The 26,302-nt window shown below is 39.4% G+C and overlaps 1 protein-coding gene across 3 annotated transcripts in view; it reads left to right on the forward strand.

The window, feature by feature from the left end:
• Positions 1 to 26,302, forward strand: part of ITCH (itchy E3 ubiquitin protein ligase) — a 59,716-nt gene that overhangs the window by 11,952 nt on the left and 21,462 nt on the right. For 2 of the 3 annotated variants that reach the window (XR_003501505.3, XM_027473110.3), the window contains exons 2-10: positions 10,765 to 10,855; positions 13,420 to 13,558; positions 16,132 to 16,256; positions 16,385 to 16,522; positions 18,940 to 18,982; positions 20,705 to 20,874; positions 22,105 to 22,339; positions 23,605 to 23,700; positions 25,289 to 25,463. Coding sequence is in view for 2 of the 3 variants with exons in the window: in XM_027473110.3 (XP_027328911.1) it covers positions 10,786 to 10,855; positions 13,420 to 13,558; positions 16,132 to 16,256; positions 16,385 to 16,522; positions 18,940 to 18,982; positions 20,705 to 20,874; positions 22,105 to 22,339; positions 23,605 to 23,700; positions 25,289 to 25,463 (1,191 nt within the window). In the remaining variant the exon portion in view is untranslated. The remainder of the gene's footprint in view (positions 1 to 10,764; positions 10,856 to 13,419; positions 13,559 to 16,131; positions 16,257 to 16,384; positions 16,523 to 18,939; positions 18,983 to 20,704; positions 20,875 to 22,104; positions 22,340 to 23,604; positions 23,701 to 25,288; positions 25,464 to 26,302) is intronic. The other variant, XM_027473111.3, reaches the window with a different exon arrangement.

Below are 26,302 nucleotides of genomic sequence, written 5' to 3' on the forward strand. Positions count from 1 at the left end.
TGCTTCTCAGTGCACTCAGGTGAACCTCTGAAACTGTCAAAACAAAGTGAAAGATAGAAATCTTTTGAAACAAAGTAACTAAACATACTAGTGCATGAAAATACTAACAGTCAAGCTCATAGAGTTGAAGAAAGAGAAGAGAAGTCATGCCAAAGAATGAGCTTGAGTCAGCAGACATAACTTAAACCTGGCGAGGTACTCTGTATAGCCAGAGAGTAACAGATGAAGAAGAAAAAGAGGGAACGCACCTGTATTAGTGTTTTACTTTGGGCGAGGGGTGCACTTTGAAGTGAGCGTCCTGAGTGCAATCAGGCTGCTCTTGGGTTTGACTTATGAAACAAGCTTGGCTCCAAGAGTAAGTTGCTTTTGGATTAAGTGAAGCAGGAATGTGCAGTCTAGCTGCTGTCTGGCCATGAGATCATGGCAGATCTGCTCCAAAGTAAAGCTCCAGAAATGCATGCGGTGTTGGTACCAGGTCCACAGGCTGGCCCTGCTTTCCAGCTTCACTTCTGTGAGATTGCACTTTGTGTTGATGTGGGCAGAGCTGCAGCAAGGCAGAGCAAGGAAGACACAGTAAGAACTGATGAGTTACTGGCTTGAAAAAGATTTACAGTTCTAAAATGTGCCGTGACAAGGAGGCAGGCTGACTGGCACTTCTGAAAGGTGCATGCAAGGAAGTTCTTAGAAAGATTACAGCATGAGAGGTGAAAAACAGTTCTGTAATGAAATAATATATGTTAAGCAAATATTTCGCTCTGTGAAGCTTAGAAGCCATCAAAAGACACAATAAGCTGACATAAGCTAAAAAGCAGTAGGCCTATATTTAAATTCAACTTTAAGAAAGGAGCTATTTTAATTTGCCTTTAATGTGTACAATGTGATCAGTGTAGAAAATGAAGATGCAATAGAAGTCTTTAAGAAAAGGCACAAACTGAAAATAAATTCTTAGTGATAGCTTGGTAGGGGAAGCACTTGTGTGGATTTTTATTAATGAAAGATGCAGGGAAACACAGAGCCTAATGTGTTGAGGGAATAGTTATTACAATTGTTAAACCCAAAATTATTTTTGGAAAGCGGTGAGTGCTTTATAAGGGGTTAGCTTGGAAGTTGTTCTCAGTCTTTCACTTGAGAACTAGATGAAATGAATGTGCAAATTTATATTGGAAAAAAATATCATAAATATTAAGAGGAAGAAAATTTCTGAGGAATGCATCTTTAAGCAACTTCATATTATAACTTCTGGGGAGTCTCCTGAAAGTTTCTCTTACGACATTTTATTAGTAGTATGGAAGAAATACACAACGGGCCCGAAATGTTAGGAGTGGAAGGCACTTGTGCCCATTTATACATTAGGCAAATGAGATACGCATTTGTATAAAACCACAGAGATGCTCACTTTGTTGTTGTGATATCTGGAAACTTGGTTCTTTCTCGAGATACAGTGATTACAGCTTGTAACTTGCTGCTAGGTTAGTGTACGGAGTCAGAAGTGTTTTTCTCTGACTGATTGCTGGGTCTCACTTTGGAGCTGGCCCTGTTTGGGAGGGTGTTGGGGTGGGTGACCTCCAGAGGTCCTTCCCAGCCTAAACCATTCCCTGCATGTATAGAACACATTTGCAAGGAAATGAGAAAGTGCTTCACAGAAGCATGTTCTCATTTTAAGATACCTGTGTTTCCTCAAATGCTCTTCCAAATTAAAATCCGTCTAGGAAGGTTCTGAGATACAGATGCTGCTTAATAGTTGTTTAGGCTGCCTTCAGAAATGTCTGAGAGTAAAACCAAGTAAACTTGTCTTCTCAGTCAGTGTGAAATTTTTCCCAAGGCTTTGTATCACTGCTCTAAAGACGCTATCTGTTCTACATATTTTGTCTTGTCCTTAATGTTCTGGGCAAAATTTCCTATGGTGTATTATTATAAATTTTTTAAGACCTGTTTATGTGGACTATCACTTTATCCTTTAATATATTTGTTTTAAGTATAGAAGTGTTACTTTTTGTTTCTCCTGACTATTATATTCCCTTCTTGTATTTCAGTAAAATTGTTAGAACTACTGAAAGACGGGTAAGAGGGAGGTGAGGAAAATCTCTTCCAGGCAATCACGAGTTAATAGACCTCAAGGAAGAAAACTGCTTGAGGGGGAATAATAACTTCCGGTATGAGTTAATGTTTATGCTCTGGGTGATCACATTAAGATTATTTCATTGCCCTAATTAAAAATTAATTGCTTACCATGAGTAAGTAGCTTATGGCCTGTAGATTTGTGTGACCATCTCTTCTTGCTCCTGTGTCACATAACTGAAGCAGTGATAAACAGAGGCCTCCAGAGAAAATTCTATCCTTCCTCTTCCTATAGCAAAAGGCAAGAGCTGAAGAAGTTCTTCGGAAAATTTGTTTATAATGCTTTCAGGGTAAGGTCCAAAGCAATCTGCTGCTAATACAAACATTAATACTCAATTGAGACACTTAGGATGAGGATTTTTGCTTTCTTGGAAGAACTGCTTAGCCTCAGAGCCAGCTGAAGCATAAATGTGTTGTAGGGCTAAATGAGATATATAGGGCAGCTAATGAAAGATATTGCTACTTTGGTAACTGTGCTTTGTAGCTGTCTTGAACTTGTTCTCTTCAGTAGTTGTTTGGTGCTCTAGGTTGTCTTTTTTGATGACATTTATTTAGAGTAGCATTGAGAAAAATAATCTCAGAATTACAAAATATATATGTGTATTTCTACAGTTAGAGTACAGTCTTACTTGGGTAAACTAACTAAGGCTGTATGTTGTAGTGTATTATGTACACGAAACCACTGCAATCCAGAGAGAGCAGTGATGCTCTCAGCTGCTGGTGTTGTGGGTTCGCCCCAGTGGGCAGCTCAGCACCATGCAGCTGCTTGCCCACTTACCCCAAGTGGGATGGGGAAGGGAATTGGAAGAGTGAGGAAACTCAGGTCATGATAAAATCAGTTCCCCAGGTAAAGCAGAAGCCACTTGCACCAGCAAAGGCAAACAAGGAATCCATTCGCCACATCCCCAGCAGGCAGGTGTTAAGTCACTTCAGGAGAGCAGGGCTCACCACACAGGACAGTTTCTTGGGAAGACAAATGCCGTAACATCAAACATCCCCCCCTTCCTCCTCGTTTCCCCCAGATTTTTTTGCTGAGCTTTGCACCTTATGGCATGGGGTGTCCCTCTGGCCATTAGGGCCAGCTGTCCTGGCTGTGCCCCCCAGCTGCTTGTGCGCCCCCAGTGCCTCACTGGCAGGGCAGCACGAGAGCTGAGAAGCCCTCGGCTCTGTGCAAGCACTGTACTGCAACAGCTAGAACATCTGTGTGTTATCAACACTGAGTCACAAACCCAAAACGTAGCACCGTAGTAGCCCCTGTAAAGAAATGTATCCCAGCCCAAAGCAGGTATCCCTGGTCATCCCCTGGTAGTGCAGAGTTTATCAGTGACTGCGTGCTGCTGTCTGGGCACACTGTCTGTCTGTCCCCTGGGAAAATTCCTTTCCAGAGTTGCAACTGGAAAGCATTGTTTATACTTTCTAGATATTTTCTTGTCAGAAACCTGGAAATACAATTTTACTTACTTTTAAATTAAGAAATAAGAAAAGGCTTTGCTCGTTAAGGTTCTGTCAATATATGTCTGTAGGTTATATTCTGTTTTACTCTTTTTAACCATCTTGCCTTCCTCGGAGAGGAAGTTACAGCACTGATTGATTTATTTTTGAGAGCTGTTATTTCCACAAAACTTCATACAGGAGAGAGTTCACAGTGCAAGGAAGTGTAAGAATTAAAAACAAAAGCTGTAATTAATGTCTACAAGACACAACAATTCTGATTGTTAGGATGCAATTGGTGTTTTTTTTTTTTGTTTGTTTTTGTCAGAGATCTGCAATAACAGTCAACAAGGAATTGTGCAAGTTGGGAGTATTGGCAGCTGTTGGGCTGCTGGTTGTGAGTTTGGTTTGTGTGTTGGCAGCAGAACTTTCTTTAAACCCTACTGAAAGACGTGATGCAACTAAACTGTGTGCACTCACCGTAGTCCAGCCGCTGTGGAGACAGGTTTGGGTCTAAATTTGTTTAGTCATCTTTGTTAAGTTACATAAAAGTGGTCTGTAGTCATGTGCTTAGGGATTTATTTCTCCCTAAAGTGAAGTCAGGAAACGACGACTTAAAAAGCTTGACAAAGTAGGCTTGCTGAAAAGGGGGACTAGAAAAATAGTTTAGCCCATCATGAAATAGATAAAGGAATGCCAACCCTTATAAACAATCTCTTACTCTGCACACACAGAACCAGCCTGCAGTAACACTTGAATACTTTAAGGCTTAAAAGGAATAAACTGGAATATTGGATTTGTGGAATGAAAAGCCATTTGCCTTGCCTGGCAGGCAGCCAGGTGTCTGTCCACCTTCTGTCCAGAAATTCTAACATTGCTCTGGTTGTGCACAGCCACTGAAATTGTCTCCTGAAACCTCAGCACAGGAATGTTAAGAAAAGATGTAGGTTTGAGTCAGTGCAGCATTTTGTTGAAACTGCATTATTACAAGTACTTCTCTTAAAGAGTTAAAAAGGACAATGTGAATTACTAAAAGCCATAGTTTGTAAAATGCAGGAGTTAATACAGTTAATGCCCAGTTAATAGCAGTGACTCCAGCATAGCTTAAAAGTCAGTTTTCTAAATTTTTGGTAGTTACAAAGATACCATTTCATTGTTTCCTCTTCTGCCTTCCTAATAAGTTTAATGTTCTTTACTGTGGGTTAACGTGCTTGCCAAGTTTAATCTATTATGTTTTCTAACTGTGGTATTTAGGAACAAGCCATTTTAAGAATCGCTCTTTCTAAGATTACAGTAGTGAACCAGTTTTAGCTTAGTGGTTTGCATATATGAATTATTGTTCTTCCTTGGAATGGACTGTAGCATGACAAGGAAACAGCTGAAATAAAAATAGGCTATCTTTGTTTTCACAAATAGTTTTATCTTGTGCAGCTCTGCAGTGGCTTTTCTTGCCAGGCTTTATAGAATTAAGTAAAAGGCATATAATGTTCATTTACAGTTTTGTCCTTTTTTTTTTTTTCCTTTTATGAACATGTATTAAAAGTTAGTAAAAGCCAACATCCTTTTAGGTTAGGAAGGAAATTCATTGGCAAGTTATGACAGTTGGCAGCAAAACCAGTTTGTGCCATTTGTCCTGCCTGCCGCAGCTTCAGTCTGTTCCAAGAACAGCTTACGATAGGGGAATTACAAATGTATGACTGAAAGTGGAAACAGCTGTTGAATTACATTGCTTTATTTTCTTTCAATTTGGTGTAGTGCAGTACTGTTTCTTTGCATATATTTTTTTCGTTTTCCAGTTCTCTTCTTCAGTATCAAATACTATATGTATTATAGAAAGCTCACAGGAAAATCTTCTGCTGAGCTGTAGGTTCTCTAAGCAGGTCTTCGGTGCGCAAATATGGTAATGAATGAATTCTCTGTAATTTTGATGCAAGTCTTTGGTTTGGGATGCCTGAAGATGCTTTAATTTGGATTGCAAGCATTGTTGTTGAAAGCATCTTTCTCTGCAGGTGGAAGCTGATGGACCAGTTTTTCTAATCTGTGCCATTTGCATAAGGAGCACTGGTTATTCCGTAGTATTGGGGTAAAAGTTACAGTGTGAAAGTGTCACCGAATGTCTGCCCGCAACATTTCAAGCGTTCTTTTGTCTTTCTCTTTGTCCTGATAGCCAGGTTAAATGGTTCCAACTTAAAAAATGAAAAAAAAAAAAGTTTGGATTTAGAGAAGTTTCCCATGTTCGACTCCCCTTTGAAGCAGATATCAAGGTAGATATTTAGGAAAACAAGGGTTCAGACATAAGGATTAGCCTTGCATAAGTAATTGTCCAAGTGTGTTTAGGAAAGATGTTTAAGGCAGTTAAGGTTCTTTAAGGCTATTACTTATTCTTCTCTACTGTAATTTTTAATACGACCATGACAGTGAAGCCATCTCCTGCTCCTGTTGTAGGAAACTGGCACGGTAGCACTGGTTGCTGCTCCCTGGTGTGTATGAGGTTGCAGGAAGCTAACAAGTTCTGTGTGAGACTCTACAGAAGGGGACTGTGCTATTTACTTTGACAGATCTGATGTTCATTTACCCCTTTGTGCTGATCTCACAGGGATTTCCCTGCTGTCTCTCCCTCACCTACCCAGGAGCAGCAGCACATTTCTGTGCACAGATGGCTCCTGGGTGCATCATGGGGGTCACCAATGGCCCCTGCTCATCATGCCCTGATGTCCCTGTAGTGACAAGATAATTCATAGGTATAGCATTCAAACACTTTGGGAGTCAACAGTTGTTTGAGGGCACTCCTTTGCCTCAGACTCTGGCTTACTTAAGCTTCCATAAATCTTAAGTGAATTTTAATGCTACTTTGTTTTTTTCCTGGTGTGGAGTGTCTGTTGCCCCATAGCTACAGCGTGTATTCCTGTTGGGTTAACATGAAAAAGATTGACAGAGGTGCTGTGCTGTCACCCTCTTATCATTCTCTAAGCACATGCTCTTATGCTGGCTGCTCTGCTGTGGTCTTAACAGAGTGAAGGTGTCCTGGTCTCGACTGCTAGACAGTCCTCTGTTTTATTGCTGCAAGAAACACCTTTGTTTGACAGTGAAAGCTGTTCTAACCTTTGCTCTGCTGTTTTTGCTGATTTATATATGTGTTTCTATTCTTTCTTTGTTCATACCAATCTTAATCTGTTACATTTCTCAACAGTGTTCATAATGTTATAAAAGAAGTCTTAACTCTATCTGATTTTAGTAATATTTATAAAAGAAATATTTATAAAAGATATAAAAGGCAAGTAAACAGCACTGGGTGTGCGGGGAGTCTACGCTCCACCAACACACACACAAATATCAAACATTCTAAATATACAGAACATTGCTTTACGTACTAAACTCAAGTACACCTATACATATGTACAATCAGAAAAGGTAACAAACAATCCTTTAAGTTCCATGACTTAAAAGTTTCCATTTTCCATTACTTTTGAACAATATGTCTCACTTCAAGTGAGAACACTTTTCAAGGCCAATAGGGCCTGGGCCAAAAGGCACGTCCAGGTCACCAGGGGGCGTAACAGCAAAGGCCTGTGATGGCAGTAGCGGCAGGGGGGCCGATGGTGTAGCAGAAGGATCAGTAAAGGAGCCCGCAGCTCCCTCACTGCCTGGCCAACCACACGTTTCTGACTGTGGTCCTTGAAAAGGAGATGGATATGTTTACCTTCGATCTGGGAAGAACGGGATGCATAAGGCCTGAAGATAGAGTTGCTTGACAACTTGAAGTGAGACATACTGTTCCCACGACTAGCCCTGGAATTCTCCGGTGTTTGTAATCAAGAAAAGGAATGGAAAATGGAGACTGTTATATGATCTGAGAGAAATTAATGATATGGGAGCACTTCAACCAGGATTACCAACTTCAACTATGCTCCCCTAGTCATGGACTTTAATAGTAATAGACCTAAAGGATTGTTTGTTAAACACTTGCCAGAATTTGGAAAAGTTTGCCATGTTTATATTTCAATTGATACCTTTTCTGGTCGTACATATATATAGGCATAATCTGGTTTCTTATATGTAAAAGCAATGTTCTATATATTTAGAAAGTTCAATGTTAGTGTGTGCGTGTTGGTAGAGTGTAGACTCCCTGCGCACCCAGCGCTGTTTACTTGCCTTTTATAAATATTACTGAATTCAGATTGAGCTGTATCTTCATTTATACCACTGCTGATATCCAGTCCAGCTAAAAACTGATGGAGCTGGAGGTATCAAAGATGATAACGTTTCTGAAAGTTATGAAAAATCTAGATAGAGTGTGTACATGCATGGCAAGGAAGAGACTGAAATCAGTGCCCAGCTGAGAGAAAAGCTGCAGTGTGAGCTGAGTGTTTGCTCCTTGCTGGACACCTGGCATTGTGGCTGGGATGCAGCTCTTGTGCTTCACGTGCTGAGCCTTTTTTGGCTGGCAGAAGGGGAACAGAAAGGGTGCGGGGAGCAAGGTGTCCAAAAACACCAAGAGAAACAGGGCTTGTAAAATGTGCAGGGCATGGGGAAGGTGAACAAAGGGATAAAGACATACCAGCTTGCTTGATGCTTGTCCTATAGACCTTTTTTTTTTCTCCTACTTCCTTGGTTAACTAGTGAAGTTTGCTTTAACTGAAGAGCTTCTACATTTTAGGAAATGTTCAACATAGTAAGACTCCTCTTTCTCCCCAGGGAACTGGCTGCTCGTGGCGTGGACTGGCGTACGCTTTGTTGGGTTAAAAACTGGCTGGATAGCCGGGCCCAAAGAGTCGTGGTGAACAGAGTTAAATCCAGTTTGAGGCCAGTCACTAGTGGCGTTCCCCAGGGCTCAGTACTGGGGCCAGTACTCTTTAATATCTTTATTAATGATCTGGATGAGGGCATTAAGTGCACCCTCAGTAAGTTTGCAGATGACACCAAGTTAGGTGCATGTGTCGATCTGCTCAAGGGTAGGAAAGCTCTGCAGGAGGATCTGGATAGGCTGCACCGATGGGCTGAGGTCAACTGCATGAAGTTCAACAAGGCCACGTGCCGGGTCCTGCACCTGGGGCGCAATAACCCCAAGCAGAGCTACAGGCTGGGAGATGAGTGGTTGGAGAGCTGCCTGGCAGAGAAGGACCTGGGAGTGATGGTGGACAGTCAGCTGAATATGAGCCAGCAGTGTGCTCAGGTGGCCAAGAAGGCCAACGGCATCCTGGCTTGTATCAGAAACAGCGTGGCCAGCAGGGCTAAGGAGGCGATGGTCCCCCTGTACTCGGCTCTGGTGAGGCTGCACCTTGAGTATTGTGTTCAGTTCTGGGCCCCTCGCTACAAGAAGGACATCGAGGTGCTCAAGTGAGTCCAGAGAAGGGCGACAAAGCTGATGAGGGGCCTGGAGAACAAGTCCTACGAGGAGCAGCTGAGGGAGCTGGGCTTGTTCAGCCTGGAGAAGAGGAGACTCAGAGGTGACCTTGTTGCTCTCTTCAGGTACCTTAAAGGAAGGAGGCTGTAGCGAGGTGGGGGTTAGCCTGTTCTCCCATGTGCCTGGTGACAGGACGAGAGGGAATGGGCTAAAGTTGCACCAGGAGTGTTTTAGGTTGGATATTAGGAAGAATTTCTTTACCAAAAGGGCTGTTAGGCATTGGAACAGGCTGCCCAGGGAAGTGGTGGAGTCACCATCCCTGGAGGTCTTTAAAAGACGTTTAGATGTAGAGCTTAGGGATATGGTTTAGTGGGGACTATTAGTGTTAGATCAGAGGTTGGACTCAGTGATGTTGAGGTCTCTTCCAACCTAGACAATTCTGTGATTCTGTAATTCAATTTTATTGTTTGAACAGTAATTAGGAACTTTACAGTAGCTGAGAGAACTAAACAATGTGTGATATAATTTCTTAATTTTAGAAGTATTGGGAGGCAGTAGGTTCTTGAAATTTGACTTAGGCTAATTAGTAAGAACTGCAGGTCTCGTTGTGTAAGCACCTGCACATCTATGTGCTGATTCAGATAGATTAATGTGTTTTCGGGTTGGTTGTTTCATATATGATTAAGCTATAGGATTTTTTTCTGTATTTTTTTTTAAATGGTCAAATATTAATAAAATATTTTTAATAAGTGTAATCTGCAGGCTTAGAAAAGAAAATAAGCTTTAATGTGCTTTTGCTGTATGTGCTTACTGTGTGACTTCAAATGTAAGTTAATTATCACCTTCAGTAATTGCATTTGTACCGTGTGCGGTGTTATTTCTCCATGTGGAAATAGCAGTTGTCCTGTAAATGCCAACTCCTTTAGGCTGTTTGGGATGCCTGTATTGGTCTAGACACTTTATTCAACTGCTTTCTTAAAGTGTAAAGGTTACTTAGCAAGTTTTGGTAGAACAGGATCAGCCTTAAGAATTGTCTTCTAAAATCTTGTACATTTGGATAACTTTCAAAAACATTAAAAACTTTTCACTCAAGCTGAGTTTAGATTTGTGTGATTCGCATCTGGAATCTGGTAAAGATGTGTTGATATTCAAATCCAGACTCCTTTCTCAATCTCCATGTTGCATGGCATGCAGGTGATAAAGCCTGCACTTGTGGGTTAGACTGCTTGTGGCATTCCCATTGGGGAAATCCACATGTGTTGCCCTTTGTACTCCAGATAAAGACAGCAGCATCTTAAGCTAGCTTGATCCTTTAATTTCTGACAACAGCACTGTGCACTGCAAATGACTGGTCCATGATGGTTGCTGGGCTGAGGGATTCAGGTTGGGTGGCAGACCAGAGACATGCCCAGCACCTGGGAGACTCAAAGGCACCGAGATGGGTAGGCTGTACACGTGGGTCAGTGTCTCTGGCTGCAGGGGGCAGTGAAGACCTGGTGCCGAGGGGGGAGGGATATGACAAGGGAGGGGGTGCAGGAGGAAGTCTGGAAGTCATGTTCAGCTGGTAATTTGGAATCTTCACTAACCCTTTTATTTTCCAGTGGGTAAAGTAAAGCTATAAAGGACTTACAGCTAGACCCTCCCCTTCGTCCCCCCCCCTTTTCTGACAAGGACAGGAGTGTTTACAGATCATGTTATGGCAGAGACAAAGCCCTTTGTGAACCATATTTGGTACTTCAGGGAAATGGAAAGAGAAGAGAAAATAAGAGTTCCAGTTTTGTTTGCAGCATTAATGTATCTACATGTCAAAAAATAGATAATTTAATTTTTGAGTTTCCAGTGATTTAAATGTTTACATTCTCTTTATCCAGATTCAAGATCCAGCCCTTATTATGGCTGGCACTGGATCCAAATCAGGATCATCTAGTGGATTTTCCATGAAATCACAGCTTCAAGTCACTGGTAAGTCATTTGAAATTATATATCCTTTCTGGTTAAAAATGTAAAAGTAAAAAGCGTTTTTCCCATAATGAAAAAGTAATTACTAGTATGTTGCATTTCAGCAAGTTTTTAGTAGTTCAAAGCCAAGAGAAATAGCAGAATAAAACTAATAGTTTAATGCAATCATGAATTGGCAGAAAATCTTCTGTTTTATTCAGAATTTTATCTAAAATGCATTTCGAAATTATACATTTTCATGTAAGGAAGGAAGAAATTATTTTTGGATACTGTTAAGTCAATTGTACAGAACAGTTTTCTTTGAAATGTAAAAATGTAATACGATACTGCTTTCTGTTGCTAACACTTCACGTAACATCAAACCTAACAAGTTCACATAATTTTTTTACATCTCAAGCTAATTTGAACTACTGTTCATTAAATTTGACTTGCTACTTCTTTGTTAAATGTTTTCATGGCCACCATTATAAAAGTGTTTTTAGTAAGTATTGATGACAGTATTACTGTAATTGAGGACCTGTAGATTCCATGTGAATGGATTTACATGCCGTGCTTTTGCTTTTTGTAGTGTCCTACCAACAGAGCATCTGCTGAAACTTATTCATCAAGTTTTCTTCACTTTCCAACTGACAAATTTTACTGAAGTGTCAAAGCTGAAGCCTGAGAATGCAATATCTGTGGATATATGCAGGTCTATGTTTAGAAGCATTGAGGGTAAACTTTATGCAGTAGCTCTGCATATACCCACAGTTTCCACACTGAGGGTGCAAAGTTGATATTGCGGGGATGAGAAGAATTGACAAAAATACATGGGGAAACTTTAGTCGAAACAGAAGTTTGGAAATGAACAAATTATGTTGCCCTTAACTGTCACATTGAGGTCACAAGCTTGCTTTTTTTTTTTCTTAGTGGACTATGAGACTTTAAGAAAACCCTTGTCTATACAGACTGATGTTGGTGAGAAGACTTGTAGAGGTTTCAAAGGAGGTACATACTCTGCATAGCTAAGGATTAAAGTGGTGATGCCTGTCTAAGGTTTGCTCCTTTAAAGGCTTTAAAGGCTCCTATAACTCTCATAAAGAAAGCAGAGTTAAAGAAATGTCTCATGTTCAAATGGAGACTTTTATGATGGTTGATTTTTAATTTCTACAAAAGTTCAACCACAGTCTTCTAGAAAACCATTTCCCTTGCAGGCAGGCTTTATCTTTTTGTAGAAAGTTCTGTAACCAACAGTCCTCACCTGCCCTATTCTTACTTCTCGGCTCTGCTGTCTTTGTTAGGTTTAAATGAACTTCCAGATTGTCTGTGTAAGTAAAACCTTGAAAATAGTTACATAGCTGCTGATGTGTGGTGCCTCAAACTGGATCTTGGTGTCTTTGAGGTAGATAGTGATGTTGAGGCATGAAATGCTGCAATACTGAAGTAGTGGAGACATTGGGGAAGGGAATTCATTAAATTAATTCTAGATAACTGAAGCTAATTTCTGAGTGCTCATATAAATAAAGAGTTCCATTGGGAACGGTTCACAGCACTTTATACTAAGCTACTTCTCTAAATCTCTAAAGGAGCATAGACTATAAAAGGAATCTAGGTAGATTAGCCATATGGACTTGAATTAGTTATCTTTTTTTAAGCATGTAGAATAGCTGAGATGGGTGATGAAAATACAAGAGACCAGGTTGACATTTGTAGCAACAGAGCAGAGTTACTTGGCTGATTAGAAATATCATTTATTTGTTGTAAGTTTTGTTTTATGAGCTTAGTGCTGTCAACGAATCTAAGAACACTTCTCATCAAAGCGTCAAACAGATGTTGGGGTAACGTCTGTTTCTTTGTCTAAATGGACGCAACACACAGTGTTTGGCAAGACGGGACCATTGCAGTAAATTATGTTGAATGTTAGAAAAAAGTAATTACAAAAAATCCATATTTCTGTTACTGTCCAGCCATTAATACAAAGAGTATATTTACTAACACGAGAAACGCTCTAGAGCTGCAAGTCCTATCCAGGTGTTGTTGTAGAACAGCAGGTAGTTATTGGAACTCCAAATTATGCCTTTAGTTAGCTTTTCTATAATTTTACTTTGTTACAGAAAGCTTAACACAAAGTTCTTTCTGTTAAAGATCTTTTCATCAGAAGTTGTGGCAGTTGTCCAAGATTGCTTAATGAGAAAGATGGATTGAATTTTGAGCTTTTAACAAGCAACTGCAATAAATTCCAGGCATTTTTCTGGCTGCTGATAAGGAGGAGGAGGTTCTAGAGGATATTTTGTACTTTCAACACCAAAGTGCTTTTGGAATCTTACACTGATAATTATCAACGATAGTGTTTAATGGAATAGAAGTACTGTTGCATGTTTTAGGCTTTTGTTTGAGCTATAGCATTGGACAAAATGGTCTGAAATGCAAGAACATATTTGGAAAAAAAATGTGTTTTTCTCATGAGCATTACTGTCAGGTGTCAATGACCTGGTGCTTGAATACTGAAGTACCCAGTTGAAAAATACTATTAGCTGTTGAAATATGTAGTCTGCGTAGTCAATTGTGTTTTTTCTCTTTCTTAACAGTTATTTCAGCAAAACTGAAAGAAAAAAATAAATGGTTTGGACCTAGCCCTTATGTGGAAGTCTTGGTAGATGGACAGTCAAAGAAGACCGAAAAATGCAACAACACAAGTAGTCCGAAGTGGAAACAGCATCTTACAGTGTATGTTTGGTGGTTTTGTTTTCCAGTTTGAGCTAAATTAATGCTATGATAGATTTGATGATAAAACTGGCAGTGCCGTGCACATTTTTGTTGCCACATTTAAGGTTACTTTTTCATGGTTGAAAATTGTTGCTGTTCCTTGTGCAGCACTGTGCGGTCTAACCTTCGTCTTCCCCCATAAATTTGTTTCTCTGTCATAAGGCTTCTGAAAACTCGAGGGAATATGAGGGGCAGGTGAATATTTTACCTCTTAAAGTGACTTTCTAAAAGCAGTTTTGAGAGTCTGTTCTTAATTGTAATATCAGCTATTTCATAATGCTCATCTTTCCGCTGTTGTCAGAATACTTCAGAGAAAGAAAAAGAAAAATCCCCAGGCTTTTAGGTTTTTCTTAGTACCAGGAGAGTTGCTTTATTCTCCAAGGTTTGCTGGCTTGCATATACCATCTCAGATGCAGTCATCTTCCTGCACAATACCTAGTAAGATTTAGCAGTTTTGAAATGAGTGTGGGTTTGTTCAGTTTGTTTTGGGGGTAGAGGAAAAGGAGTAACTGCTCTGGTAAAAGTTACTTCTGTTAGCCTATGTTTTTTCTCCAGTGAGGGGCTCTCCCTGTACATAACTGCTGACAAGGGTTTAGGAGTGGAGGGCCTCACAGCATGGGTCATTGAGAGCTTTCAAGTTTAGAGAGCAGCTCAGCTGACAGCTTCTCTAGGAACAGGTCTGCACCATCTCTGCTACAGGCTGACAAATTTGAACAGCTTATGTTTGGCAGAGGTTCCAATATTGTGGTCTATCACCTAGTCAGATAAAAAGATTCTTCAGAGAGAACTTTGTTGTTTGGAATATTGGAATGTATAGGCTTACATTGCCACAGTTTGTACTGTGTCTATGCTGTGGAAGAGGTGGATTGGCAATTGGCTGGATGGCAGAGCTCAGAGGGTTGTGGTCAGCAGTGCAGTCTAGTTGGAGGCCTGTAAACTAGTGGTGTCCCGCTGGGGTCAGTACTGGGTCCAGTGTTGTTCAACATACTCATCAACAACCTGGACAATGGAACAGAGTGCACCCTCAGCAGGTTTGCTGATGACACAAAGCTGGGAGGAGTGGCTGATACCCCAGGCGGCTGTGCTGCCATGCAGAGGGACCTCGACAGGCTAGAGGGTTGGGCCGAGAGGAACATCATGAAGTTCAACAAGGGCAAACGCAGGGTCCTGCACCTAGGGAGGAATAACCCCCAAGCACCAGTACAGGCTGGGGGCTGACCAAATGGAGAGCAGCTCTGCAGAGAGGGACCTGGGAGTCCTGGTGGACAGCAGGCAGCCAGCAATGTGCCCTTGTGGCCTGCTTGGCCCCAATGGTCTCCTGGGATGCATTCAGAAGTGTGTTGTCAGCAGGTCAAGGGAGGTGACCCCACCCCTCTGCTCAGCCCTGGTGAGGCCACACCTGAAGCACTGTGTTCAGATCTGGGCTCCCCAGTACAAGAGGGACATGGAGCTCCTGGAGCGAGTTCAGAGGAGGGCTACAGAGATGATGAGAGGACTGGAGCACCTGTCGTATGAGGACAGGCTGTGAGAGCTGGGCCTGTTTAGCCTGGAAAAGAGAAGACTGAGGGGAGACCTCGTTAATGGGTACAAATATCTGGGGGGAGGGTTTTGAGAGGATGGAGACGTCTCCTTTCAGTGGTGACCAGCGACAGGATGAGAGGCAGTGGGCACAAACTGAAGGACAGGAGGTTCCGGCTCAGTATGAGGGGGCAATTCTTGACTGGGAGGGTGACAGAGCACTGGGACAGGTTGCCCAGAGAGGTTGTGGAATCTCCTTTTCTGGAGATATTCAAACACTGCCTGGATGCCATCCTGTGTAAAGAGCTCTAGGTGATCTTGCCTGGCAGGGGGGTTGGACCAGATGATCTTCAGAGGTCCCTTCCAAACTCAGCCATTCTAGGATTCTGTAATTTGTTAACTTGTGGAAGAATTTTGTCTATCTATATATGTTGTACAGCCAGAAATGTACTAGTAAAATGTTAGATCATTTTCTCTCTATATATTTTTTTCACATTATTCAAGTATATAGCAATTTATCAGGAGAACATTCATCTTTGCAAAATACTTGAAATAGTTTAGAACAGTTTTGAGTACTCTCCTTTTTACAGGATGTACTAAAATTTTCAGATAACCTTTTCAGAAGGAAAATTTTGCTGTATTCCCTCTGTGTAGAAAATTCTCATGACAAGGTGTACAGATGCTGAATATTCATGAAATGTGAACCTGCAAGAACCAGTCTTTTTTTCTACTCTCAGTTACACAAATGTTAATTACACTCTAGTAGTTTTTCTCTAAGTATTTCCCCTAATAATAAAAAACATAGTCTGTGAACAGTCTTGCAACACATTTGACTTATGTCTCTTTCCTATATGAAAAGAGAAGGTAACTGTGTACTAAAATGTCATAATTTAAAAGGGTTTAATGTTATCACCATAATTTCTTTGAAACTTAAATGTTATTTAAAAACAATTGCTGTAGATTATTCAGTTCACCCAACAAGTGCCTTTACATAGTATTCAACCTTTTCTTTTCAGAATTGTCACTCCTGTAAGTAAATTAACCTTTCGAGTCTGGAGCCATCAAACATTAAAATCTGATGTCCTTCTGGGAAGTGCTGCTCTGGATATTCATGAGACTTTGAAATCAAACAGTATGAAACGTAAGTATAAGTTTGAGCGCAGTGTGCAGCTCTCTAAAGACTAAAGTTCTGTGATTGTCTTCTTAAATGAAACGTACTCTTTCGTTATGTAGTAAGATAAACTCCCACTTTTTTCTGTACTTTTTCAGTTGAACAGGTAGTGGTGACATTGCATCTTCTTGGTGACAGAGAACCAGCAGAAGTGGTAGGAGATTTGTCTGTCTGTCTAGATGGGATGCAGGTAGATCCTGAACTCCTAACCAATGGTGATGCCTCAAGTACAAGGAGTAAGTTCAAATGTACAATCTACATAGTGTCTGGTATACAAAGCTTTTTCTACTGGATGTTTTAACACAATATTATTGTAATGATGTTTTTTTTTCACTTCATATTTGTAGAGACCAGAACTCCTGTGTGCTTTATTTTGAGGTGGAGTCATAGTCCACAGCAAAGATTATCAGCATTACTGTAATGCAAATAAGATCAGAACGTTTCTTTTCTGGACTTCACTAACTTTATCTAGCAACTCCAAACTCTTTTTATGCCTTGCTTTAATGAAAACCTTTAGTTTCCTTCAATTTTTCATAACATTGTAAGCAGAAAAGCAATATAAAGAAGGTTAGTTTAGTCTCATAAGTATTCCAATGGCTAGGAAACAATATTTTATATTATCTTTAAACATCTCATTTAATTTAAGTAAATGCTTTCATAAATTTTGTTACCTCTGGAGTGCTGCAGGGGGATACTCAGAGGTGACCTTGTCGCTCTCTTCAGGTACCTTAAAGGAGGCTGTAGCGAGGTGGGGGTTGGTCTGTTCTCCCATGTGCCTGGTGACAGGAGAAGGGGGAATGGGCTTAAGTTGCGCCAGGGGAGTTTTAGGTTGGATGTTAGGAAGAGTTTCTTTACCAAAAGGGTTGTTAGACATTGTAACGGACTGCCCAGGGAAGTGGTGGAGTCACCATCCCTGGAGGTCTTTAAAAGACGTTTAGATGTAGAGCTTAGTGATATGGTTTAGTGGAGGACTTGTTGGTGTTAGGTCAGAGGTTGGACTCGATGATCATGAGGTCTCTTCCAACCTAGAAATTCTGTGATTCTGTAAGTTGGTATCTTCAGTCTCAGATAGCTAGTATGATAACTGAAAATCTTGAAGTAAAATGTGTAATTAGACTAAAATAAAAAGCAAGAGATTTCAGTTCCATTGGTGCAGGACAGGCAAAAGAGCATGTCTTGAGGGTAAATGTACAGTGCAGACTAGAAACATGTAAAGTGACTGTAGGTACAGCAGATAGCTTCTCCAATGCTGGAGGAATAAACTAGGCAGTTGAGTGGCTTCTTCAGGAAAGGCAGTTTTTTGAGCTTCTGTTTTTTTCTTAGGTTTGTTTGTTTTAAAGGACTAAATGAGGTTGATTTCTGAATTCGTCCAAGTATCACAGGAACACCAAGTTAGCACACTAGACTTTTAACAGTTATTTCTTAAGACTTTTTTTTTCTGTAAAGAAAAGCCAAATACTTGGATTGCGTGGGACTTGTAGAGCAGTGCTGAGGTATGTTGACAGAAGCACCTGGTGAAAGTAACAAATTTTCCTCAGATGCAATATTGGAAGAAGTAAAAGCATGGATGAAAACCATTCCCTTAAATTCATCTACTGAGAAAAACATGCTACAAAGAAGAAAAAGTCATGCAGTTAGTGGAACTGAGTACTATGTATAGTTTTGGGCTCTACAATACAAGGCAGATGTTGACATGCCAAGCAGAAAGAGTGAAATCTTAATCAAATGTAGTCTAACACATTCTTATTGTACAAAACTAAAGGTACTGATAGGCAGATACACTGTTTACTGACTAGCCTTTTAAGTTTTCTGTTTCTGTAATTAAAATCATCTCCTTGTACAGCACATTAACAGCATTATAAGCCTTCACATCATCGTCTTTATCTTAGATATGTAGTTAGTTCCCATCAGAACTGATAACTGATTCTCTTGTTAATTACATTCGTTTAATTCTGTGGAAATTCTGTGTTTGTTCTGTCTGTATGAATGAGTACTTCAGCGTTGTATATTCAAGCATTGTGAGTACTGGCACAAAAGGCAAATATTTGCAAGGTAGCTGAATAAGCAGTTGCAAAACATTTGCAGATCTAGGCTGAGCTGCTGTAATTCTGTTAGGACAGCAGCCAAATTCTCTACCTGCTTGAATGCCTTTATGCTAAACAATTTATAGAGAAAGGGAAGGGTCCAGGCTGGTAGTCCCAGATAGTAAAGTCCCTGCTGTTGTTTGTTAGCCAGTCAGAGAGAAGATTTTAAAGAAGTTGTTGCCCTAACTGCTCTACATATCAGCAAAACAGGGTAGAGAATATGAAAAGGAAGCTCCACTTGAAAAATTGAGAATGCTACGTGGTACAGGGACCTCTTTGCATTTAGCAATATTCATACAGTGGGATGAAGTAGTGTTTTAACTTCCAGAAAGTGGAAATATTGCTGCTTTCATGCTTCACAGCAGCAGTGCATCAAAAATCATATAAAGAGAGAGAGATGAAAAATATATACAGTCTTGAAATAAGACAGTAGATAAATAACACTTGTAGTGCATCACCTCCACATTTGAGAAAAATCTGAGCATTAAAGACTGTTTTGTTTTGTATTCTTGGAAATGATTTAAAGTGTTGCTTATGCTACTGTTGCCTTTTTCTTTCTGTTATTTAAGGTCCTATACAGAATGATAGCTCCAGAGCAAGGAGTGATACACGGTAAGATTTTTTTTCCTATTTTTTGTACTGCCTTAGTGTTTGCATTTCTGAATGAGGAATTGTCTGTTTTACATACATGATGACTGAAGAATTTCTGAGTGTGGACTGCAACAGTATCTGTTAAGATCTGAGCATATCCTTAAATAAAAATACTATACAATTGTACATTCAAATATTATTTTTTTTTCTGTATGAACCACATCCAGCTTCAGTTTGCCTCCATACCTGACTGATCTTTTGTGCTTTTATCCCTTTGTGTTCCTCATCTCCTCAAAAAGCTTCGTTCCATGAAAAAGTGTGCTACAGGCATAACATATTCTTCAGCCTTAGAAAGTCCTTAAAAGAAATGCCTTATGGATTTATTTAGTGTTGTTAATATGTATGTTTATAAACAATATATTGTGAGATGCTGGCTTTGAGTTTGGCTGTTACTCTTTGAAGATCTTTTCTGTGTTTATCTGTTTCATTTAAAATATTGTAAAATTGCATGGACATCTTTGGCATCAGAACAAATGCTTTGCTTTGGTAGTGTCCACTAGCAAATCTAGATACCCTGTTTTTACGATTAATCCCAGTAATAGTTCATTTTCTGCTTACCCTGAGCCACACCAAAATTGCTGAAGGGGTATGTGCTGGCTTTAATTGTTCTTCACTAGGCACTTTGAGCTTTTACTGTAAGGTGCATGCATATCCTGTCTCTTTTGGGAGTGTGGCACCGTGAGTTAAGGGTGCTAACAGCTACAGGACCAGTGATGTTTTAGCTGCCACAGTGGCTTACTTTGTACATTTCTGCCTTAAAGAGGACTGAAGTACATCTGATGTTATACTGACTCTCATACATCAGTTTGCATTTGTAGTTCAAAAAATGTGAATCTTTTCACATACATTATTTTTGGATTTATAACTATATGTGAAACTATAATATAACTATAATATAAACTATATATAAACTATAATATAACTATAATATGTGAAAATTCTCGAGCTCAGTGCAATTTTTCAGTATCACAGGCAAATTCTGTTCTGTTTTGAGGACATGTGGTTGAGTGTCTGAGCTTGACTGGCCCCATTGTGAGGAACTAGTTTAGAGAGTATAGTAACAGTATACTTCAATTTTTTCAAGAAAAACTAGCAAGCTGCAGTTTAGAACTAGTCTAAAAAGGAGTTGTCTTACTCCAACGTCCAGATTATTTCTTATATATGAATGCTTATTTCTTATATATGAATGCTTAGTCATAAATTCTCTAGCCATTTCCAGAACTGAGTTAAGGGAGAAATCTGTGTATACGTAGTTAAGTCTTCTGAAATTATCAAGCATTCTTTGTATTCTGAGCATGTGCTCACCCTTTGGAACCAATGCACACAGGCTGTTCTCTGGTCTTAATCAGCTTCCTGTCTTAGAGATGAATGGCATTCATGGGAACAGTTGAGCAGCAAAATGTAGAAGGCCCAAAGGCAGTTGTATTGAGTTGGTTAAGGAAAAAGGAGATTTCAGCAACAGATGTTAATACATCTGTTGCACTACCTTTTCATCTGCTGATACCTTTCTATCCATCAGAAGATAAACTATCAATATGTTTCTACAAATACATAGGTTTTTATAATCCTTATGAGTGTAAAAACCTCATCCGGTAGTAACTACTACATTCTTATTTCTTTTATAAAGCTTGGTGTAATCACAGACTATCAGTATAATTCTCCTTTCTGTCTTTTCCTGCAAAGGACCAACTCAAATGGCCTTGAAAACTCTGATGATGCTGCTCCCAATGAAAACAAGACTGTTAATGGCAGTGATTCTCCATTACTCACAAATGGAAGCTGTAAACCTTCTAGACCTCCCAGGCCTTCCAGACCACCTCCACCGACTCCGCGCAGGCCTACTTCAGTAGTTGGTAAGTATTCTAGGAGCAGGCATTCATTTCAAAGCTATCAATAAGCCACACAGTCTTAGAATGAACACAGTGATTGCTGAGGCATGTTTTTAACTACTACTTTATGTCATGGCAAAGTCTTCGGCAGTGAAGTTCTAAAGGATTATTTTTTCAGCTTGTATTCAATATATACTGTTTAGTCATTGTTTGTATTATTAGAAATTTCTTGTCTCCATGTGTGATAAACGATGATTGTAGTGATGCTTCTAAATGTAACAGAGATGGTGGCAAAAGAACACAAAGGAATGCTACTATTGCATTCCATTAAATTTAGTAAGTCTTGGAAAGCAATCTACTGAAAGACTCATTAAACTCCCTCCAGTAGATAATACTGGATTTTGAAAGACTAGTGACTTGTTTTTACAATTCTACTTAAGGTCTTTGAAATAGCAGCACTTAAAACATTGATTACTCTTTTGCACAGAAACAGATAAATGTGTTTTATTTTATCCGATCATTTAAAAATTACAAAACTTTGAGATGTGGTCCTGAGAAGTTAGTTGATAGATGTTTTCAGGTTAACTGTTCTACACCTGTACACTGCCATCTGTTTCAGTGATCCCATTATCACAGTTGATAAATACCTATTTGGGACTGGAAAATGGACTATAGTAATTACTTTAAAAGCTAAATCCAGTGTCGTTCAGTAATAAGGCCTGACTTACAGCTTTTAATATCACCCAGCAAATGGCATCCAGAAAAGAAAATAAAACAAAGAAAAGCTGAAAGCAGTTAAAGAATGCATGTATTCTCCATCCCACATCCTTAATTTTTCCACATCATGTTAAACTTTCCTTGAAAATATTAATGCTTATTATCCCTTATAATATTATTGCAAACAATAAATGCAAAATTAATCAATGCAAGCAAGTAGCTTTTTGTTTATAATCATTTAGTGTTTACAGAATGCAGACAACTTGCTTTAGTAAACGTATTTTAACAGTAATGTCAAAATTGTGCAGCTGATGGCCATTCTTGGATTAAAGCATTTTTACAAACTGAGATAAAGATGCGTTTTTAGTTCTTGTGTAAAGTGTGAAATGTGGCTATATGCAGACTCTTCAAAATACATGTTTTTGCATGTTTACTTTTGTGATTCAGAACTTCTGAAATAGGTTGCTGATAAGTAGAGAAATACCAATTAGTGGTTTTTTTTTTCCCCTTCCTGTCTTTTGATCTTTGACATTATAGCAAGTGTAAATGGTCCTTCATCCACATCTACAGAAAATGATGGGGCCAGTGCAGGATCACTGGCAGGTCCGGCTGCAAGTACATCTTCAGAACAGAGCCCTGAGGGGGCAACAGCTGCAACGACAGCTCCTGCAACTGCTGCACTCACCACGCCTCCAGTATCAAGACAAGTCCAGCCAGGAAATCCTCCAGCTCAGGCACTTACTACAGTCAGTCAAGGTCCTCTTCCACCTGGGTATGAGATTTTTTGTGCTGATTTTTCTCATTTTATTTTCTGGCAGTAGGTATACTGAAACATAACATCTACCTTTTACTGTGTAACAAAAATTCCCCAAAATGCTTGAAGTGGAAGTTCTCTGTTTGATCTAGTGTATCTTCAAGCATAGTTTATTCAAGAAAGAATTTGAACTTTCAAGTATTTCTGATGCTTTTCATATACTGCCGAGTCAGTGAAACATGGAAGTTTTAAATCGCAAGGCAGCTTGCTGTCTTCAAATTGAAATGAAGTCAGGTAGTAAAATACTGGAATGGATAAGTAAAAGAAAAGCTATTATCACTGGACATAATTTGCTGTCTTCCATATTTTGGAGGTTGCAGCTCCTGGGAGTAGTGCAGGCATAATGTGGTATTTTACGTGCATGTGGAATTTGCCAGGTGATTGGTCTGTTGCCTCAAAGCTCTGATTTAGATTCTTAATTTTTTCTTAAAAAAAATAAATGTTTCTGGACTCTTTGAGTGAGGGAAAGCAAAAGCTTCCTGATGTGAATGGTATAATTGGTGATCATAACTGCCTGCAAATTAAGTCAGGTAATAAGCAGTGAGAGAAATCTGAATAACCTTACAGGACAACTGTGAAATATAGAAGCACTCTTGAAAATACCAGTTTTTGCTTAACCACTTTGATTTTGTTAGAAATGACAAATTAGTATGCTTCCTTCCCATGTTATATTTGATACAAATACAAGAGTAAGTCAGTATCCCAGATGCTGCATATTCAGAAATCAGTGCTCTTATGATGAATTCCATGTATACGTGATCTGTGCAAAATTTACATAATTTGGGGATTTAAATTGAATGAAATTTATTCTAATGGGATTACGCTCCTCAAATGATACTGTTCAACACATAACTGAACACATATTTAATACTGAATACAAAGTATTACTTCATTGCTTAAGAAGACTGCATGCGTATATATGCATTTTAGCTTCAGTTTTCCAGAAACTGGAGGTGGTCATGTGGAAAGTTTTAAAAATATTTTTCATTTTTTATTTTTTTGTTCTAGTTAACATAGAATTACTGCTAATGTGGACATTGTACCACTGTATATTGTACAGCGTTTTGGTGCATACCATGTACCAAAATGGTCAGGTGTTTTACATAGAAGTAAGCATTTTATGAAAACAAACATTTCTCCTCTTTATACTGTATGCTTTATACTACAGATGAATGGTTGGAGTACATTCATCTTAAGAAAAATAAGCGTTGTTTTATTTTCAGTTGGGAGCAAAGAGTAGACCAACATGGTCGAATATACTATGTAGATCATGTTGAAAAGCGAACTACGTGGGATCGGCCAGAGCCTCTTCCTCCAAGGTGAGCCATGCAAAATCATCTCCTTGTCTAGGATATGTTTGGATTGGTTGTATCAGATATTGACTGACACTTTACTAAAGCTAAAGAGCAGGTTTGTAAATAGCATTGAGCTCAAACAATTGCTCCAGGTTGTCTCCAAATAGTTCAGGGATCTCCTGGAAAGAGTCCAGCAGAGGGCCACAAAGATGATACGGGGCCTGGAGCATCTTCCCTATGAGGAAAGGCTGAGAGACCTGGGTCTGTTCAGCCTGGAGAAAAGAATGACTGAGAGGGGATCTCATCAGTGTGTTTAAATACCTGAGATGTGGGAGACAGAGGGATTTGGCAAATCTCTTTTCAGTGGTTTGCGGGGACAGGACAAGGGGTAATGGCCACAAGATAGAGCACAGGAAGTTCCGCACCAACATGTGAAAGAACTTCGTCATGGTGAGGGTGACGGAGCACTGGGACAGGCTGCCCAGGGAGGTTGTGGAGTCTCCTTCTCTGGAGGCTTCAAGGCCTGTCTGGATGCCTACCTGGGCAGCCTGCTCTGAGGAACCTGCTTTGGCAGGGGGTTGGACCCTATGATCTTTTGAGGTCCCTTCCAATCCCTTCAATTCTGTGATTCTGCAGTAATGCATAATATATAGTGTGGAAAAGAGTTGAATGTTAAAGATAACAGAATTGGAATTTCCTGTCAAAGCATAAGTGTGTGTGTGTATACTGAAAAATGGGTTAAAGCTAAAGACAGCAAACACCCATGACAGTAGAAGAGAACCAAAGACACAGAAAGGTATTTTGGGATTCAGGTAACTATTAGCTTGAGCAAAAATGCCCTTGGTTACTTCTTTATCTTGAGGTTACTGTTTACAGTCTTTGATCCTGCCTCAGGGTTCCCAGCTGCTAATTTACTATGCTCTTATAAATTATCTTTGGTTATTAGGCTTTTCCAGCTCTTAGAACAGCCAGTAATGTTAATCTTTACATGGAAGTTGTATTCTTATTTGTTCTTTTTTTTATTTTCTCCTGAAGTGAAAGGAAAATCAATTGTTTTATTGCACTTCATTCGTACTCAGGTGGCTCAAATGTTATGCAGAATTACAAAGTAAAAACACGTGGGACCCTAAAGAGAACTTGATTTTAAAGAAGCAGCAAGCTGGCAGACTGTCTCATAAAAAGGAGCCTACCTGTTGTACTCAACTTGTTTTAAATTCTAAGATGATTTACTAATTTTGTAAATAGTATTGATTTTATATGAACTGAAAATAAATAAAAACACACACACACCACCACCAAAACTTCATTTTCTGCCCAAACCGACTGATCTTGTCAGAAAGAGAATGAGGAAATCTTGCATTGTACAGCCAAACTGTCTGAGCTTTTGTTATCTTTTTAGGACAAACCTGTAGACTTATGAATTGAGTGGGATAAATGCCATAATAACAGTACACCATTGACAGTGGTTCGTGTAGCATTTAAAAAAGGTTTAAACCTTTCAGTGTTAAAAGTGAAAGTACAGTAATAGAATGAGTTTGACTTCTGAGCCCTTAAAGTTGTCAGCTATTGAGAACTGATGCTTCTAATTTTATTTTTTTCATTCTTTTTAAAGCTGGGAGCGACGAGTTGACAACATGGGTAGAATTTACTATGTTGACCACTTCACCAGAACAACAACATGGCAGAGACCAACATTAGAGTCTGTCCGAAATTATGAGCAGTGGCAGCTTCAACGCAGTCAGCTTCAAGGAGCCATGCAGCAATTTAATCAGAGATTTATATATGGGGTAAGGAGTACAATGCTTACTAATGCTGATAAAGGATAAGAGAAGTATCTTTTCTACATATTGGAACTATATATGTATTTGTGTTTTGAGAATGCTTGTAGGTGACTTTTCCCAGCAAAGACACAAGTTTTTGTTACGGTTTATTCTTTGTGATATATAGTATCTTTACATTTGTTAGCATGGCATGAGCCTTGGTTCAGTAACCTTAATTCATGTCCTTGCAATGACTGCAGGCAGTGTGATACATTTTGTTCGTCGGCTGAATATGTATGGTGTTCTTTGGTAAAATGTATGTATATTAACAAAAGCCAGTAGTTCAAAGCAAACTGCAGCATAGTAATAAGCTGTTTTATTTAAATTGTGCCTTCCAATGGCCTAAAAGGAAGGCAGGCTCATAGGACATGTTTCAGCTCTGGGTAAAATACATGCTGTGAAGGTAGAGGAAAATAACCCTTCCAGAATTTCAAATGTATTGTTTACCTCTGAATAATAGACTTCGAACAACTCCTTATAATGCTACTAGTTTGTTAAAAACAGCATAGGTGCTAGATTTACTGTATATATACAGAAAAAACACTTCATAAATGGTGGTAGGGAGAACAGTACTAAATGCAGGACTGAAGTGATTTACTTTCTGATTGTTTTGGGTACTGTGGTACTAATTTCCCTTCTGTGCAGGCAGGGGCACTTCACAAAGAATAATTATTTTCTTGGCACTGCAGTTAATTAAGTATGCCAAGGGCTATAAAATTAGCAAACAGAAGCTGTGAATCCTTAGTACAAGGAAGAAAGAGAGCTTAAATAAAAGACGAATTTGTAATACAACATGCCATCTCTGG

Source organism: Anas platyrhynchos, chromosome 21 (genome assembly GCF_047663525.1).
Source record: "Anas platyrhynchos isolate ZD024472 breed Pekin duck chromosome 21, IASCAAS_PekinDuck_T2T, whole genome shotgun sequence".
In the NCBI taxonomy this organism is placed as follows: domain Eukaryota; kingdom Metazoa; phylum Chordata; class Aves; order Anseriformes; family Anatidae; genus Anas; species Anas platyrhynchos.